This window comes from Electrona antarctica (genome assembly GCF_951216825.1).
Source record: "Electrona antarctica genome assembly, chromosome: 1".
Lineage (NCBI taxonomy): Eukaryota > Metazoa > Chordata > Actinopteri > Myctophiformes > Myctophidae > Electrona > Electrona antarctica.
Window position 1 is genome coordinate 9,457,376 of NC_136806.1, and position 18,773 is coordinate 9,476,148.

The 18,773-nt window shown below is 41.9% G+C and overlaps 2 protein-coding genes across 2 annotated transcripts in view; both read right to left on the reverse strand.

The window, feature by feature from the left end:
* Positions 1 to 18,773, reverse strand: part of LOC306929686 (crystallin J1A-like) — a 163,672-nt gene that overhangs the window by 137,198 nt on the left and 7,701 nt on the right. The window lies entirely within an intron of this gene.
* On the reverse strand, positions 74 to 17,606 carry eif2b5 (eukaryotic translation initiation factor 2B, subunit 5 epsilon). Its single transcript, XM_079510122.1, has 16 exons — positions 17,382 to 17,606; positions 15,939 to 16,063; positions 14,710 to 14,895; positions 12,736 to 12,913; positions 11,945 to 12,025; positions 11,354 to 11,431; positions 9,820 to 10,132; positions 6,495 to 6,640; positions 4,693 to 4,837; positions 4,021 to 4,122; positions 3,791 to 3,892; positions 3,213 to 3,303; positions 2,564 to 2,687; positions 2,013 to 2,138; positions 1,278 to 1,394; positions 74 to 669 (listed from the first exon to the last, which is right to left on the reverse strand). Exons 1-16 carry the CDS (start codon positions 17,532 to 17,534, stop codon positions 601 to 603), a joined length of 2,136 nt encoding a protein of 711 aa, XP_079366248.1. The 5' UTR covers positions 17,535 to 17,606; the 3' UTR covers positions 74 to 600.

Consider the following 18,773-nt stretch of genomic DNA (forward strand, 5'->3'; position numbering starts at 1 on the left):
CAGATCTTGTTTTCAGTTTCACCATAACATGGATGATGATGATGATTTAAAGTAAATCATTTCCCAAAGGGTCTTGGTTTGTTTCCTTTTTATTGTCTCATGTTGATATTCATACAGTAGCCTACATATGTAGCCCAGTAGCATGATATTCATACAGTAGCAGTATGTAGCCCAGTAGCATGCGCATGTTGTGGCCCTATGAGAAACAATGCATGTCCGTTTTCAATGTTTAACCCATTTTGACCTGAGATCAGATTCTAAAAATGTCTTCTACATCCTGACAGTTTTCTGAAAAAGCTATGTTTCTATGTCAGTGGTTCTTTGATTTTTCAAAAATAGCAGACCTACACGTTCGTAGTGCGCCACTCGGTGGCGCGCTATGAGCTTGTAGATCTGCTATTTTTCAATAGCTAAAGCATAACAATGCTATCACCAAAAGGGGTTCCCCTTTAATAAAAACTTAACAGTTTGATATGGATGTAGATTAGTGATGGAAAGCTGCAAAGGTAACTGAAAATAATTCCCCCCAAAAAATCTAATCTCTGAGCCTAATGAACACAACAGTCTCAAAGTCTTTGACGTAGTCCTCATCTCTTTATATCAAGCAGTCTCTTCCTCTTCTGACGATTCATCCTCTGCCTCTTGCAACCACTTGATGAACTTCTGAAGCTGGAATACACAAATACAATTTGTAACATTACTGCTTTATTACAACTAGTCCTTACCCGTTCCGAATATATGAACAGCAAATGATGTTCAGTGTGGGTAATGTGATAGGGGGGGGGGGAATTGTTTACCCGTGTGGGTCTGTTGCGCGGAAAGGTGTGTCCCAGTATTAATCTGTGTCCGTCCCAACATGCATTTCGCTGGTGACACGTGATTTGCGGGGAGATGTTTTTTTTTTTACACAAATTAATTTAATTAAGATGATTGTTAGAATGTTTGGCGTGTGTAATGCAGGGCAGATTGGAGGACAGGGCTGTGCGGCGCTAGGTTCTGTGAGGCGGTCCGTGCGTTGTGAGATGGCAGAGAAAGCGAGCAGCTGTCTTGCTCTATGCTAAGGAAGTACTCTGACTGACTGACTGACAGACAGTCCGCTAAATTATTAATAGGATGTCATTGCAACCCGGGAACACCTGAATAAATGAGTGGACAAACAATGCAGTTCACCACAGAGATGTGAGAAAAAGCCATACGATGAAAATCAGATAAATGTCAAGGTTGTGGCGGCGCAATACCCCATGTGCGTGTGCACTGTAGTCCCATCTTGTACTTACCCCCTGATTCTTGCGCAGCTGTCTGCTCCTGTCACTGGAGGGTTCCGGTTCCTTTGAGAACCAACGCATGATGTTCTCCTCTTCCAAGATCTCCAGCTGGTACATGTTCATCAACACCTGTGGAAGGAAAGGAAGCACCACAGCAGCATGTTATGTTTCAACATCTAACGCACACCGGCTCTGACAACCACTTCACATCCAGATCATGTGCCGCTCAGTGTTGGGTTTCGTCGACTAAAACTAAGACAAAAAATGTTCGTCGACTACCATTTTTCACTGACGAAAACTAAATGAAAACTAAGCTATGATGACTAAAACTAAGACTAAATATACTGACAATTTCGTCAAGTGTCATTTTACACTTGGTTGCATGCTGAAAATAGCCGATCTACAAGTTCGCGACGCGCTGTGAGCTTGTAGATCGGCATTACGATGGCATCTAGGCCCGCCAAAACACATTTTAGTCGACTAAATCAACCGTAGATTTAGTCGACTAAAATCTTATGACATTTAGTCGTCTAAAACTAGACATAAAACACCAAGACATTCCAGGCGACTAAAATGTGACTGAAACTAAATGAAAACTATTCAAGAGACTATATGACTAAAACTAAAATAGAAATGTGCTGCCAAAAGCACCACTTCACATCCAGACCAGGTGCCGCTGTGCTGTTAGGTCTGAGCGGTCATCATCTGTGATGCTGCTTGCAGAGGAAATGCCTTATTTACACGAACCTTGACCATTGCCCCCCAGTGATTCTCCTGCTCCAGGAAGTACTCTTCAAAGGCCGCCAGGCAGTCCAAATGGTCTTGTGCCCGTTTCACATAGTTTTTAAACACGGGTGCCCATTGTTTCATCAGCTGAGAGAAGGAAAAACAAGAAGTGATGTTAACAGACTACCCTGGAACATGGCAGCCCAGGAACATATAGGCCTGACGTCGACATTTTAAAAATGTCTTCTAAATCCTCATGACTATTTTCATGTCAAGGACCCCAAAAATTATAAATTGGCCGCTGACCCCCCCCATCAGAAAATATGTAGTTCCAGTGACCACCCAGAAGCAAAGATTTGAGTTAAAAACGTTCGCTCTGAAAGAATATATATTCAAACATTTGCACCACATTCAAGATTTTTCTAAAATAGCAGACCTACAAGCTATGAGCTTGTAGATCTGCTATTTTTCAATAGCTAAAGTATAACATAATGCTTTAAAACACGAAAAGGGGTTCCCGCCCCAAAATGGGTTTTACTAGACTAGTCAGCCACATCCCTAGTGTTACTCACAGGAATAAGATGAGTGACGTATTGGGCTGTGGTGAGCTGTTGGCCGTGCTGCTGGAAGGGGAACTCTAGAACCACTCTGGTTAACATCTGCATCACCTCCTTCAGGGTGATGTCGTATGCATACCTGCAATGCAAAAGATACACGGCGTGAGGATGCTGAGCACTACGTGAAAATAAGTACACTTCTGAGTACCAAATGTAACCAAATGAACCACTACATATTTTGTACACATTCCAGTTTTTCATGTATCTATGAGGTGACAGTACTTCATTAGACGTTTTTATGTGCAATGGTGTATTAACTTTGTATTTAGGGTTTCTTCCTGGAGGCTGAACCCTTGACAGTCAAACGGGCCAATGAAATAAACAGTAATATAGTGACATCACACTATCATCCCCTCCCTAACCCCTCCCCCTTTATCATACAACTACAGCTGTGGGTGCGGCTTCAGTTCAGGTGGATCAACACCCATCACCACCCACCAGGCAAACCAGCCATACTTAATGAACATAAAAACAACATTTTAACAAATACTGTACACTTTTTTGAAAAAATTATACCTCCTTATATAACAATAAGACCTGATGATCATGTTTTAGGGTGGAAAAAAATCACGGCACTCCATCTTTAAGTTAAGCCACTGCTTACTTCAGAGAGTTGATCTCCAGCACCAGATTGTCGCAGCCGATGTTTTCGTCCAACCCTCTCTGCAGCGTCCCCAGCACCTCCATCTCAAAGACTGCACGTGAAAACGGGAAGACAGGCCAGTCAAAGGAGATCCCAAGATTCAATACCATGTATTGGTCACATGCTCATACATATGCAATAATATGTATGTGTAGTGAAATATTGTGGTGGCAATACTACATCAGACTAATTGCAAACAATGTCAAACATATAATAAAAGGTGTAATACAAGTTATAATTACCAGTAAGACGGCGAGGAGATAGCAATTATATATACAATACAGACTAGCAAAATCTAAAAATAATTGAACCTTCCCTGTGTTACTGAGGTAGGCTCTATATATGGTGCAGCCAAAGGAAGCAGAAGGACAACCATAATACATACTACATACGGTAGTGCAACGTAAAATAGCAGTGACTACTAGTAAATATTCTGAGATAGATGCAATGCATCAATGCATCATAGATGCAATGCATCAAAAACGTACAATTTGTGCAAGAGATATGGGTTGTACCACCCCCTCCCCCCCCACACACACCTTTGACATCGTCCAGCTCAGGTGAGGGAATGACAGGTTCATCTGTGTCATCGGGTTCACTGTCCTCACTTTCACTCTCAGGGTCCGGGTTCAACACCAAACCTGGTGAAGCAAAAAAAAGTATGATTATGTTGTCATCATGGGAATTATTAGTATATATTACTTAGTGTCTGGTAGTAAATACAGACTCATGGACCGGCCATGCCAGCTGATCTGTCTGCCTTTCTTACCCCAGAGACACTGGGACAACTCCTCTTCCTCCGTGTCATCCAGACTGTTGGCCTTCCAGACGTAACCTTTCCCCTCCGTGCCAACCTCTGCAGGGTTGAATACTGAAGTGGAACAAGTTTATTATGAAAGGTTAGCCCGCTGACAGCCAAATCAGGCCGTTGCTTTGTTTGTAGGCATGTAACGATATATCGTATATCGATATTAATACCGACGATATATTTTTTTTAGGGGGGCTAGTGAATTATGGTGTGTGAGATATGAAATGTGAGCTTTAATCATATTCAAGTGCTTTTGGAGAGAAATTAGTCATTTTCAGTAGTAGAGTTCTGTATAGGGGAGCTGTGTGTCTGTGACTGTTCCCAGGTGATGATGGTCGTTGATGCTCATTAATACATCAAGGAAGGCAATTATGTTTCTGCACTGTCAAAAGTAATGCTACTTCTTTTGAAATGTAGAAAATGTGAAAAAAGCTCAGGGGGGAGGATTATATCAAAAAAATAAAAAAAAATTCTGTTAAATATTGTTTTCCAGATATCGTGAAAAAACGTATCATGAACCTCATCGTGATACGAATCGTATCGTGAGTTGAGTGAATCATTACATGCCTATTTGTTTGTGACTGAATTATTTTTTAAATAAAACAAAACAAAATAAAAAAGGATAGCACATACATTTCTGTTTGTTTTTGTCTTTACTCTGCCCAACTTCCGTATCGTCACTTAGGAATTCATCATCGTCCTCCTCCTCTTCCTCCTCTGGGTGATGCATGGACACCACGGTGCCTTCAGGGAGAGACACGTTGGGTCCAATCACCACCTGAGAAAGAGTCAATTAGAACAGTTTGGTCCAATCACAACCTGACAAAGAGTCAGTTTGGTCCAATCACCACCTGAGAAAGAGTCAATTAGAACAGTTTGGTCCAATCACCACCTGAGGAAGAGTCAATTAGAACAGTTTGGTCCAATCACCACCTGACAAAGAGTCAATTAGAACAGTTTGGTCCAATCACCACCTGACAAAGAGTCAATTAGAACAGTTTGGTCCAATCACCACCTGAGAAAGAGTCAATTAGAACAGTTTGGTCCAATCACCACCTGAGAAAGAGTCAATTAGAACAGTTTGGTCCAATCACCACCTGAGAAAGAGTCAATTAGAACAGTTTGGTCCAATCACCACCTGAGAAAGAGTCAATTAGAACAGTTTGGTCCAATCACCACCTGAGAAAGAGTCAATTAGAACAGTTTGGTCCAATCACCACCTGAGAAAGAGTCAATTAGAACAGTTTGGTCCAATCACCACCTGAGAAAGAGTCAATTAGAACAGTTTGGTCCAATCACCACCTAAGAAAGAGTCAATTAGAACAGTTTGGTCCAATCACCACCTGAGAAAGAGTCAATTAGAACAGTTTGGTCCAATCACCACCTAAGAAAGAGTCAATTAGAACAGTTTGGTCCAATCACCACCTAAGAAAGAGTCAATTAGAACAGAGGTTCCCAAACCTTTTCATGTCAAGGACCCCCATTTGAAGAGATATGCCAGGGACCCCCATAAGAGAAGATCTTTATGGCTCTATAGCAGTGGTTCTCAACCCGTGCCGCGCTATGAGCTTGTAGATCTGCTATTTTTCAATAGCTAAAGTATAACATAATGCTTAAAACACCAGAAGGGGTTCCCGCCCAAAATGGGTTAATTTCAAGGACCCCCAGTTTGACATGCATTAGTCTACGGACCCCCCATTCAATGGCAGTTCTATCTCTGGGACCCCCAATTTATATAGTAAAATCAATGTTGATTTAACTCTGATAGTGTACAAATGGAATTTGGTTCCATTTGTACACTCAGACCCCTTTTCCACCGGTGGGGAACCGGTTCAGTTCAGAACCAGTTTTTAGTCCATGAGCCAGACCTCCAAAATTGGAACGTTAATTATGAATTGAGTGGGCAAAACCATACCTATATTAAATTGTTTATAGGATCAATATAAGTAAATTAATATATGATAACCCTTCCACAGTAGTAGCTTTTTCATATTAATTTTTTTTGCACATTGTCCTATATAATGCCTAATTTGCATATTTAGAATTTTAATATTTGTAATACAATACATCATTGTCTTCGTGTAAGTAATCAACTGGGGAAATTTCATGGCGATAACTAATCTAATATAGGTATGGTTTTGCTCCACTCAATTCATAATTAACGTTCCAATTTTGGAGCTCTGGCTCATGGACTAAGAAGCAAAAAGAACTGAACCGGTTCCCAACCGGTGGAAAAGGGGCCTCAGAGTTACAGCCCCATAAGGGTCCATTTGGTTCTTAACCAGCATTTAGCTGGGGACCCCCTGGAACTCCCTCAAGGACCCATTGGGGGTCCCCGGACCCCACTTTGGGAACCACTGATCTACACAACAATAATGTAATCTTATTGTCTACTAATTTACAGAAATCAAAGATGAACTGCATGCTTTACTTACATTGTACGCTAAGACACATCGTTGGTTTAGTCTGACACCCTCTTTGACGGCGGCCCCGTCGCAAACCAGCGACTGTGTGATCTCCACATTACTGGCGACGTGGACGTTGTTCCAGATGTAGGCGCGCTGCAGGATTACGTTGTCACCTGGTGGATCACAACATGTTTGGATTACATTGATCAGGATTACGTTGTCACCTGGTGGATCACAACATGTTACAGGATTACGTTGTCACCTGGTGGATCACAACATGTTACAGGATTACGTTGTCACCTGGTGGATCACAACATGTTAGGATTACGTTGTCACCTGGTGGATCACAACATGTTTGGATTACATTGATCAGGATTACGTTGTCACCTGGTGGATCACAACATGTTACAGGATTACGTTGTCACCTGGTGGATCACAACATGTTACAGGATTACGTTGTCACCTGGTGGATCACAACATGTTAGGATTACGTTGTCACCTGGTGGATCACAACATGTTAGGATTACATTGATCAGGATTACGTTGTCACCTGGTGGATCACAACATGTTTGGATTACATTGATCAGGATTACGTTGTCACCTGGTGGATCACAACATGTTACAGGATTACGTTGTCACCTGGTGGATCACAACATGTTACAGGATTACGTTGTCACCTGGTGGATCACAACATGTTACAGGATTACGTTGTCACCTGGTGGATCACAACATGTTACAGGATTACGTTGTCACCTGGTGGATCACAACATGTTTGGATTACATTGATCAGGATTACGTTGTCACCTGGTGGATCACAACATGTTTGGATTACATTGATCAGGATTACGTTGTCACCTGGTGGATCACAACATGTTACAGGATTACGTTGTCACCTGGTGGATCACAACATGTTACAGGATTACGTTGTCACCTGGTGGATCACAACGTGTTACAGGATCACGTTGTCACCTGGTGGATCACAACATGTTACAGGATCACGTTGTCACCTGGTGGATCACAACATGTTAGGATTACGTTGTCACCTGGTGGATCACAACGTGTTACAGGATCACGTTGTCACCTGGTGGATCACAACATGTTACAGGATTACGTTGTCACCTGGTGGATCACAACATGTTACAGGATCACGTTGTCACCTGGTGGATCACAACGTGTTACAGGATCACGTTGTCACCTGGTGGATCACAACATGTTACAGGATTACGTTGTCACCTGGTGGATCACAACATGTTACAGGATCACGTTGTCACCTGGTGGATCACAACATGTTACAGGATCACGTTGTCACCTGGTGGATCACAACGTGTTACAGGATCACGTTGTCACCTGGTGGATCACAACATGTTACAGGATTACGTTGTCACCTGGTGGATCACAACATGTTACAGGATCACGTTGTCACCTGGTGGATCACAACATGTTACAGGATCACGTTGTCACCTGGTGGATCACAACATGTTACAGGATTACGTTGTCACCTGGTGGATCACAACATGTTTGCTCACTCAACCCATTTAGGCCTGACGTCGAAATTTATAAAATGTCTTCTAAATCCTGACAGTTTTCTGTCAGGATTTCATTTTCACGATTTTTTCAAAAATAGCAGACCTACAAGCTCATAGCGCGCCACTCGGTGGCGCGCTATGAGCTTGTAGATCTGCTATTTTTCAATAGCTAAATTATAACATGTTTAAAACACCAAAATGGGTTCCCGCCCAAAATGGGTTAACTGTTACATGTATAATTATTTATTTATTGATTGTTCAAATACACTAGTGGTTCTCAAAATGTTTTCATGTCAATCAGATCTGCCAATTTCAAATAGCCAATGTATATATAGGGTTAACCCATTTAGATCGGAGTACGATTCTACAAATGCCTTCTAAAATCAGGACAGTTTTCTAAATAAAACCCTATGTTTCTATGTCAGTGGTTCTCAAACTATTTCATGTCAAGGACCCCAAAGATTATATGTAATTGGCCGTCGACCACCATCCGAAAACATGTTGTTCCAGGGACCTATCAGAAGCAAAGATTTGAGTTAAAAACATTCACTCTGAAAGAATATATATTCCAAGATTTGTGCCACATTTTCACGTTTTTTCAAAAATAGCAGACCTACAAGCTCGTAGCGGCACTCGGTGCCGCGCTATGAGCTTGTAGATCTGCTATTTTTCAATAGCTAAAGCATAAGCTAAAACATAATGCTTAAGTAGACTGGGCAGCATTTCGGGGTTTATGATCCGGTCGGGAGCGGATGGTAACTTTCGTCATGTTGTAGTCACTGATTTGTAGTCATCTGGCAGGAAACCACAAGGCGGAATCTGTACTATGAATGGGTACTTTCTTATTCCGCCTTGTTGCTTCCTGCCAGATGACTACAAATCAGTGACTACAACATGACGTAAGTTACCATCCGCTCCAGACCGGATCACACGGCGATTTTGGAACACAGACCAGGCTTTCCTCCGAGGTGGAAAGCCTGGTGACACGAGGTTAGGGCTAAAGTGGTCAAACCGATTTTTGCTATATTTACGAATTTTGCTACGGACCCTCTGGAAGACTTTGAGAACTAGGACTCCTTTGAGAACTAGGACTCCTTTGAGAACTAGGACTCCTTTGAGAACTAGGACTCCTTTGAGAACTAGGACTCCTTTGAGAACTAGGACTCCTTTGAGAACTAGGACTCCTTTGAGAACTAGGACTCCTTTGAGAACTACTGCAATGCAAAAGAAACACAATCGCTTGGGGAAAAAACAGGTCTGAAGTTGTGGTATTTAACCCTTTCAGGATGCGTCGGGAACCCCTTTCGGTGTTTTAACCCATTTTTACTTGGGAACGATTCCTATAAATGTCTTCTAAATCCTGACAAAAGCTATGTTTCTATGTCAGTCGTTCTTCGATTTTTCAAAAATAGCAGATCTACAAGCTCGTAGCGCGCCACTCGGTGGCGCGCTATGAGCTTGTAGATCTGCTATTTTTCAATAGCTAAAGCATAACATAATGCTAACACCAAAAGGGGTTCCCGCCCAAAATGGGTTAAGCATTATGTTATACTTTGGCTATCATGAAATCATGAAAATGTGGCGCAAATCTTTGAATATGCATTCTTTCAGAGAGAAAGTTTTTAAGTAAAATCTTTGCTTCTGGTGGGGGGGGGGGGGGGGTCCCTGGAACAACATATTTTCAGATGGGGGTCCGCGGACAAATACATCAATTTCTGGGGCTCCTTGACATGAAATAGTTTGAGAACCACCGATATAGAAACATAGGGGTTGTCATTTGTAGAATCGTGCTCAGGTCTAAATGGGACAATAAGACCGGTTGGTACCTATGGTGCAGTTGTTGCCGATGACGCTGTTGGAGATGTGACAGTTGGCGCCGATGCTGGTGTCGGAGCCAATCAGAACGTTCTCCTCCATCTGGCTGCCGTGCCCCAGGCTGACCCCCGACCCCCGGTAGACGTTGTGGCGAGAATATGTGCAACTCCGCCCCTTCTGGTCGGTGAAGTTGGCCTCGGGCGTCAGAGGGTAGGCCCACCGGCGGACCAGGTCCGACGACACAGAGTCGTACATGAGCATGTTGGTCACGCGGGCGCCGTAGCCGTCCTTCGTCACGTGCATGTGAATCTGGTTGCCGAGGATCTACGGGTCAAGAAGCCGAGAGGGGAGAAATACTTCTATGGTTATTATATAGCACTTAGATAGCAGCACTTTACGTAGACTTAGATAGCATTTTATAGACTTATAGTCATAGCACTTTATAGTAGGCCTATATATGAATAGTAGAGCATAGTATGTATAGTTTATATGTATAGTTTCATTATATAGAAATTCCACTGTTACGTTCTTAGCTTACGCATGTTTCATGATAACTACTTTTTATGTATGTGATGTATTGCCATGCTTTTTGTTCTTGCTTAATGTAAGTCGCTCTGTATTAAGATGCTAAATGTCTAAATTGTATTATGGGGTATACATTGGTTAACCCATTATGGGCGGGAAACCCCTATGTCCAGCTTTGAGGGGTTGTGTAAACCCAAACATCGTCCCAACACAAACATTAAATGCCATTGACAATGAATGGCCAGTTTTGAGTGTTTGTGTAAACACAAACATTGAAGACAAAAGTGAGGACGCAAATTGTGATTGGCCGGAATGAGATGATGTATAATGACAAGAGCGCCCCCTCACTTCACACAGGTGTGATTTTTAACTATACCTTTCAAGACGGGAACCCATTTTGTACAGTATATAGCAACATATTATTTTTGAGGGGCGCTAGCCCCTCCTATACACAGGTTTAATATTTGTCTTTAGTTCAATGTTTGTTTTGTAAACGCATTGACAATGAAGGGAAAATGTACGTCATAATGTGTCATTTACGTCTCTTTATTGTTAATGGCATTTCATGTTTGTGTTTGCACCGTTTGTTTTACATAACCATTACATCACCTAATCAACATGAGTTTAGTCTTTAATATATTAGCGCCCCTTACTTCACACATTTCTTTTGAATAAATATTTGAAGGTTTTCAGAAAACTTAGATCGGAATTTAGAAGGTGTTTTTAGAATCGGCCATGGTCCTAAATGTGTTAAGTTGTATTGAAGGGCCATCACAACAAGTAACAAGTCACTGTTGACTTCATATGGGAGCTCATAAGCTTGTAGATCGGTCGAATATAGTATAATCTACTATTTTCAAGTATAAATTAAGCATTAGGCGTTACATTGGTCAAGTTGAAATCGATGGAGGTTCTGGAAACATATGTGAGTTCATGAGTATTGTTCCTTCAGTCATCATACCTCTTCATTGGAAACATATGTGAGTTCATGAGTACTAATTTGTCCTTCAGTCATCATACCTCTTCATTGACCAAAAGCCCTCTGACAAAGTCATTCCTCGTTTGGTAGTCAAAGTTGTCCGTGAAGAGCTCAGCAACCTGAGAGGAGAGAAAACAATGTTCATTAATCACTCCATATATTGATCGGACTATGGTTTCTGGCTTAGCTAGGAGACTGACAATACATAGTCTGATAGTCACGCTCCTCCAAAAAGCAGGCATCAAAAGTAGACTAATACAAGAAATAGGTTGAAATTGTGAAATTGATTGGCAAATCCAACAGTGATGTTTTGAGCCACTGCTCTTCAGACTCGTGAAGTAAGTTTGATGAAAAGCATTAGCTTGAAATGTCACTTGTGGAGCAATCAAAACACTCTATGGCCTCCTCACATCAGAACAATGGCATTCACGTGTATTGTAAAAAATGGCAACGTTTTCCCCTTTTCTCATAACCAAAAATAACCGATCTACAGGCTCATAATGTGTCGCAACGCAACAGGTTATAGGCTTGTAGATCAGCCATGTTTGCCAAATGTCCACTCCAAAATAGGGATGCTAGGGTGTAGTGGGAGTTACAATGTGCGCAGACCTTCGTTCAGCTTGAAGACTGACCTGTCGTGAACAGATACTGATGTGACAGTCCAAGAGATCATGTCTGATTTCAAACTCATCACTTCCACTATGGAAAATGTTCTGCAGAAGAAAAAGCACATCATCAATAATGTCACATAAAACTAAATGTCATGCAATTAGAAAAGATAAAGTCAATCATTTCAAAATGCCACAGGGTGTAAATGTGCTGCAAAGTGCCTAAGATTATTTGGTCACCAACCAGTGTTGTTTTCGTCGACTAAAACTAATACTAAAAAAGTTCGTCGACTACCTTTTTTCACTAACAAAAACTAAATAGAAACGAAATGAAAACTAAGCTACGATGACTAAAACTAAGACTAAATATAGACAATTTCGTCAAGAAATAAAAACCAGACTAAAATGTTAGGAAGGGACTAGTGGACAAGAGTTCCAGTATGAGTCATTTTACACTTGGTTGCATGCTGAAAATAGCAGATCTACAAGCTCACAACGTGCCTCGCTGCGACGCGTTGTGAGCTTGTAGATCTGCTATTTTCAGCAAGTGTGAAAACAGTCATTACGACGGCATCAAGGCCCCGCCAAAACACATTTTAGTCCACTAAATCAACTGTGGATTTAGTCAACTAAAACCGCCTGACATTTTAGTCGACTAAATCAACTGTGGATTTAGTCAACTAAAACCGCCTGACATTTTAGTCGACTAAAATTAGACTAACACTAAGACATTCCAGGTGACTAAAATGTGACTAAAACTAAATTAAAACTATTCAAAAGACTATGACTAAAACTAAAATCTAATTTTCACCAACCATGGGGAACTGTATCTTCTTCAGGCCTTGTGTCTTCTGATAGTGCAGGACCCGCTGGGTCTGGCTGTCCAACGCCACGATGATGTCATCTTCCTCGCAGCGAGACTTGTGACCTGGCGACGACTCTTTGAAGATCATGGTCATCACCGAGATGTTCTTCTCCATCTTTCTCCGATGCCTTCAGTAATGAAGTACGATAATACTGACTGACTGATTTCGGTAAATAAACCCATAGGTAAAACTAAAGTATGTTCTTGGTAAGGGTTCGTGAGCAGAATCAGAAGCTTAAAGGGCCTTGCAAACTAGGAGCGAGGAACGCACACGTTGTTGCCTGGATCAACGACAGGTCTCCTCCAGGTCTGCTCAAGAGGGGCGCAACAACGCAAGCGTAAAAAAAAAAAGCTAAACCGAATCCAGGTCTGGTGAGCACGAAACGAGCACCCGTGCTCACGTAAATACGCTTGCGTTGTCGCACCGTGACTTCTCCGAGCAAAAAACGCAGGACTCATTGAAAATGAACTATAGGCTCGTTTTATCGCTCCCAGTTTGCAAGGCCCTTTATGTTTACAGGTGTAAAGACATGTTTTGTTCCCAACAACTAATCATATAGCTGGGTGGGACCCACTAGAACCCCCTCAAGGACCCCAACTAATCATATAGCTGGGTGGGACCCACTAGAACCCCCTCAAGGACCCCACTTGACTGTCTAATGATAACGATTGTCTAAATCAGTAGTTCCCCAACTTCTCAGCCCAAGACCCAAAAGAGAGATTAGGGGTTTTTCCAGGACCCACATTTTATTCATGGAATTTCTTAGATTTGTTTGTTTTTTACTTACTTTTATACTTATTTAATAAATAAATAAATCAGTTGAATATTTTTTTTATAAATGTTGGAACAGAAAATGGGATTTTTACTCGAGTCATGGCCCATACAAATGGTCTGTGACCAGCAAATGGGTCCCGACCCACTGTTTGCAGAGATTAAAATAGGGTGCAATTTGCATCCCAAAACGCAGTTTATAGTTAAGGGACGCAATAAAACAACGACCTCTGCATCCACGGGATGCACTACTGTACTGTTTTTTATTCTAGTTTATTTTGCTAGCTTTAGTTATAATAATCATTTCTTCTACTGTTTTCTACATGAATATAACCACATTATAACCATATAAAATGAAATTGGAGTTAAATGCTGCAATTTGTAAAAAGAATGGCAAAATACGACTCCTAACGTCGTTGAAGTGGGACTCATAAAATGTCCCTGGGACTCATCTAAAAGACCATCCCTTCCCTGCATCCTGGGACTCATTGCATTGAAAACCTATTTACATCACTGCAATTTCGTCAACAGATAAAAACTAGACTAAAATGCTAGGAAGGGGACTAGTGGACAAGAGATCCATAAGTCATTTTACACTTGGTTGCATTGCTGAAAACAGCATAGAAAATAGCGCTGCGACGCGTTGTGAGCTTGTAGATCAGCTATTTTCAGCAAGTGTAAAATCAGTCATTACGACGGCATCAAGGCCCGCCAAAATACATTTTAGTCGACTAAATCAACTGTAGATTTAGTCGACTAAAATCTTATGACATTTAGTCGACTAAAAACTAGACAAACACTAAAACATTCCAGGTGACTAAAATGTGACTGAAACTAAATGAAAAAAAAAACTATTCAAGAGACTACGACTAAAAACTAAAATCCAAATTTGCTGCCAAAAACAACACTGTTAACCCATTTAGGCCTGACGTCGAAATAAAAAAAAACGTTCGCTCTGATGAAAGAATATATATTCAAAGATTTGTGCCGCATTTTCACGATTTTTCAAAAATAGCAGACCTACAAGCTCGTAGCGCGCCACTCGGTGGCGCGCTATGAGCTTGTAGATCTGCTATTTTTCAATAGCAAAGTATAACATAATGCTTAATTAAAACACCAAAAGGGGTTCCCGTCGAGAATGGGTTAAGTCACCTGTGCTCCTGCAGTGCCTTGCTGACGTCGATGTTAGACACCACGTCTCCGTAGACCAACACGAAGTCGGAGCGCACCAGCGACTTGGCCTCCACGTCCCTCAGCACGTCGCCCAGGGAACGGTACATGTCTGACGTGATGATGTGGACCACGTTGGGAGAGGTGGGACGACACCATTTGGAGTTCCTGTTTGTTGGAGTCAGAGGGAGACACAATATATCACATCCACCTTCATCATTATTCCATTTAGACCTGAGCTTGATTCTACAAATGTCTTCTAAATCCTTACAGTTTTCTGAACAACCTCATGTTTCTATGTCAGTCGTTCAGGTGTCAGGTAGGACTATATATTGGTTGACATTGACAACAAGTAGTACAGCTAGAACCCCCGCAGGGTTGCCAAGTCCGCTGACTCCGTACTCATCCAAATTGCGTTTGCGATCTGCTTGTATTAAACAACGTTAAACTCACCAACATTGCAGCTCTAGGCCAAACTTGAATTATCCTCTTTCAATCTGCCGACCTTTGTTTGTTTCATAAAAATCCACCGTAGACATGTTATGAGCTACTTTCTGTCAAGAAATTCTGTGCAGGTGATTATTATCTAAGTGCTGGAGTTTGGAAGGACTCGTTGTAAGTCACTGAACGGCCCTGCGTACCACCTGTTTCGAATTTGCACATAATGCAGGAGGCAGCAGCGTGACCCGTTAAAAAATACAAGTGCTTCCAAACTGCAACACTTAGAAAAATAATCGCATGCACAGAATTTCTTGACAGAAAGTAGCTCATAACATGTCTACGGTGGATTTTTATGAAACAAAAGCTCGGCAGATTGAAAGAGGATAATTCAAGCTTGGCCTAGAGCTGCAATGATGGTGAGTTTAACGTTGTTTAATACAAGCAGAACGCAAATTGGATGTGTAGGGAGTCAATGGAGGGTATTGCAACTCTAGATTCATCCCATTATAAAAAAAATCTAGAGTTGCAAATTGTGGCTAACTGACAGAATGAGTCTGGTGTCTCTGGCTAGGCTTGTTTTTGAAGGTGGGTTGGCTTATTTCTCTCAGGAGAGTTGGCAACACTGCTCCCCCGGCCAGAGTGGTAGATGATTGTTCTCCCACACAGGAGGACAGGAGGAGATTCGGGTTCTAATCCCATGGTAGGACGTACATTCGTACAACGTACGGATGGCAGCTTTAAATGTGATCGCAATATCAGCCTATACTTACAGTAAGTGCTCCTTGATCTTATGCGACATCCAGCAGCAGAACACAAATGTTTCTTGCACCCCCGTTGAAGTGAGGAACTCCAGGGTGTAGTCGATCATAGACACATTGCCCAGAGGTAGCAAAGCCTGTGTGGATGAACATGAGGAGAATAGAATACAAGACAACTGTAAGTTTCATCATATCAAATCAAAGCATGCATTCTTTAAAGATTAAGTTAGCCAGTTGTGAATGTGAACATTTATAAAGAAGTCATTTCAAAATCATATAGATATCTTATCGGACAGCTCTGTGACATGCAAAGTTGCAAACAGCTGTGCGACATCAACTACTAGAGAATTACAGTTCACATTCAGTACAGTTTTTCCACCTAAATTAACATGTAGATACTAGGCTATTAATGTGACAGTTAATAACATCAAATGACTGTATGTCCATCAAATAATTCCAACGAATCTATTCAAATTAGCTTTATTGGCATGAGAAAACACGTATCACTTATAATAGTCAGGGAATATTATCAGTATTACCAGTCAAATCTGGGAATACATTTCTTAAGAATTTTCTTCACCAATGTTTTTTTTAAAGGTGTCTACTAACATTTGTTTATATTCAACCACCCTAGCGGAATTTTTGACAGCTGCTGAAAGTTGGGGTACCATCAACAGCCAATATATGGCAACATTTTCTACATTTCATTATGCTTTAAATAGCATGTGACGTGTCAAACTAGGGGGTTTTCATCATTCTGAATCCATTCCAAGCATTTGTTTTGCACGAAAAACACTCCTTGGGCTAAAAACGGCCATAGCCAATTGCCCAAATATGCCCAAATGTGCTGACTTCATCACATTTGTGATGACGGCTATGGCCATTTTTAGCCCAAGGAGTGTTTTTCGTGCAAAACAAATGCTTGGAATGGATTCAGAATGATGAAAACCCCCTAGTTTGACACGTCACATGCTATTTAAAGCATAATGAAATGTAGAAAATTTTGCCATATATTGGCTGTTGATGGTACCCCAACTTTCAGCAGCTGTCAAAAATTCCCCTAGGGTGGTTGAATATAAACCAATGTGGGATGTTAGTAGACACCTTTACAAACACATTGGTGAAGAAAATTCTTGGTAAGAAATTTATTCCCAGGTTTTATTAATATCCCCTGACTATATGCCTTGTCATCAGAAAACCATGGAGCTTTTTCCAGTTACATGTCAAGCAACCGGTTTCGTGTACTGTCTGTCTGCCATTAACGTCTCCTTGTGATAAGAAGTCGTTGATGTATCATTCTATTTATTCTACTATGAAAGAATGAGCTCTGTGTCATCATGCTGAGGTGGTGACAGCGACAACAGCACACTCTCTCACTCAACAACAGCATAACTCGTTAGCATAGCATAGCTAGCTAGCCAACTGTCAACCCAAGGCAAGGCAGCATTATAATACCCGTGGCTGGTCTTTGGAGACGGGGAAAAACCTCCGATTGAAGCTGTCAGCGATCAGCACAGCCTGCAGTGGCTGCTCCTCTTCCTCCTGCTCGGCTTTCCTGCTACCAGACAGCCCAGGACGGCTCTGTTTGCCTGCTTTGGCTGCAGCCATGTTTCACTGTCTCCACACCACAGACACAACACTCTGCCGTCGGCTGGCTCCTCCTCCAAACGATGACGTCACACTAGTACGGACGGAGGGCCGTTGGGGTCAATCCAAAAAATCGCGAGGCAGCAGACTTGACATTGGGGTCAAACATTTTCAGGTCAAGCGAGCCCATGGCATAAAGCAGTGGGTTTCAACCATTTTCATGTCAAGCTATAGGTCCATTATTTATTGGGCATTTGAGCCACGGACCACCGTTTGATGAGATCTAGCCTCTCAGACTCAGACCCAGTACCCAAAACTACAACAGGCAAACGTTGATCAAAACAATTCTTCTACATTCTCTAATTGTGTAGAATTCTTGTAAATTAAGTAATGCTGCACATGTTTAACAATATTTAACTCTTGAGCGTAAAATTAATTTCATTTTACTCTCATTAAAAAAAAACAAGATAATTTAAATTGACACAATACTGATAATAGCGCATGAAGCCATCAAAGCTGCAGAGCAGCATCCCTTGGAGGCAACCCATGACACCTGTCTTAACTCCAGGTTGGCTAGCTGCGCGTCCCTACGTTCCTCCCTCTGATCTGCTCTGTCGCAGCTAGCCAGTTCCGGCGCTGGAGGCGGTAAAATGGGATGTCAATAAGGAAGTCAAGAAAGGAAGGAAGAGAGAATTTCAGAGCTGCCAAAACGGTCAAGCATAGATTAAAAATACTTAACGGCTTCTGCGCCAAAGGAAAATTCGTTGAGGTTTCCGTTGTCTCCTATAGCTCCTATATGCTTCTTTTTTTTTTTTTTTTAAGATATTTTTTTGCGGCTTACGCCTTTTATTGGTTTTTGAAGGGACAGACAGTAGGCTGACAGGAAACGGGAGAGAGATGGGGGAAGACATGCAGTAAAGGCCGTGTCGGGCTCGGGAGTCGAACCCGCGGCACACTGCGACTGGATTACCAGTCGGGTGCCCAGACGGTTACGCCACCGCCTGGGCCCTATATGCTTCTTTTGAAACATATCACAAGTTCTCAAACAGCGCAGCACGGACGTTTCCGACGGCAAGTCCGTCTGTATACCATATAGCTTGGGACCGATGGCAAGGGACCCTACGGGTGAACGATGAAAAGAGCTCAACCGGGGGGTCCCGAGAGGGGCTAATGTCTGATTTTGTACAGGCTATTCGTTTTCTCAAAAACAAACATGTAAATCACGTGGCATTTTAACATTGCAAATTGCATACATTTACC

Coding starts and splice junctions, on each gene's coding strand:
- eif2b5 (XM_079510122.1), bottom strand. CDS start 17,534: ATGGCTGCAGCCAAAGCAGGCAAACAGAGCCGTCCTGGGCTGTCTGGT. Junction 16,064..17,381: donor TCTCCAAAGACCAGCCACGG/GTATTATAATGC, acceptor TCATCCACACAG/GCTTTGCTACCTCTGGGCAA. Junction 6,641..9,819: donor CGGCAACAACTGCACCATAG/GTACCAACCGGT, acceptor GTGATCCACCAG/GTGACAACGTAATCCTGCAG.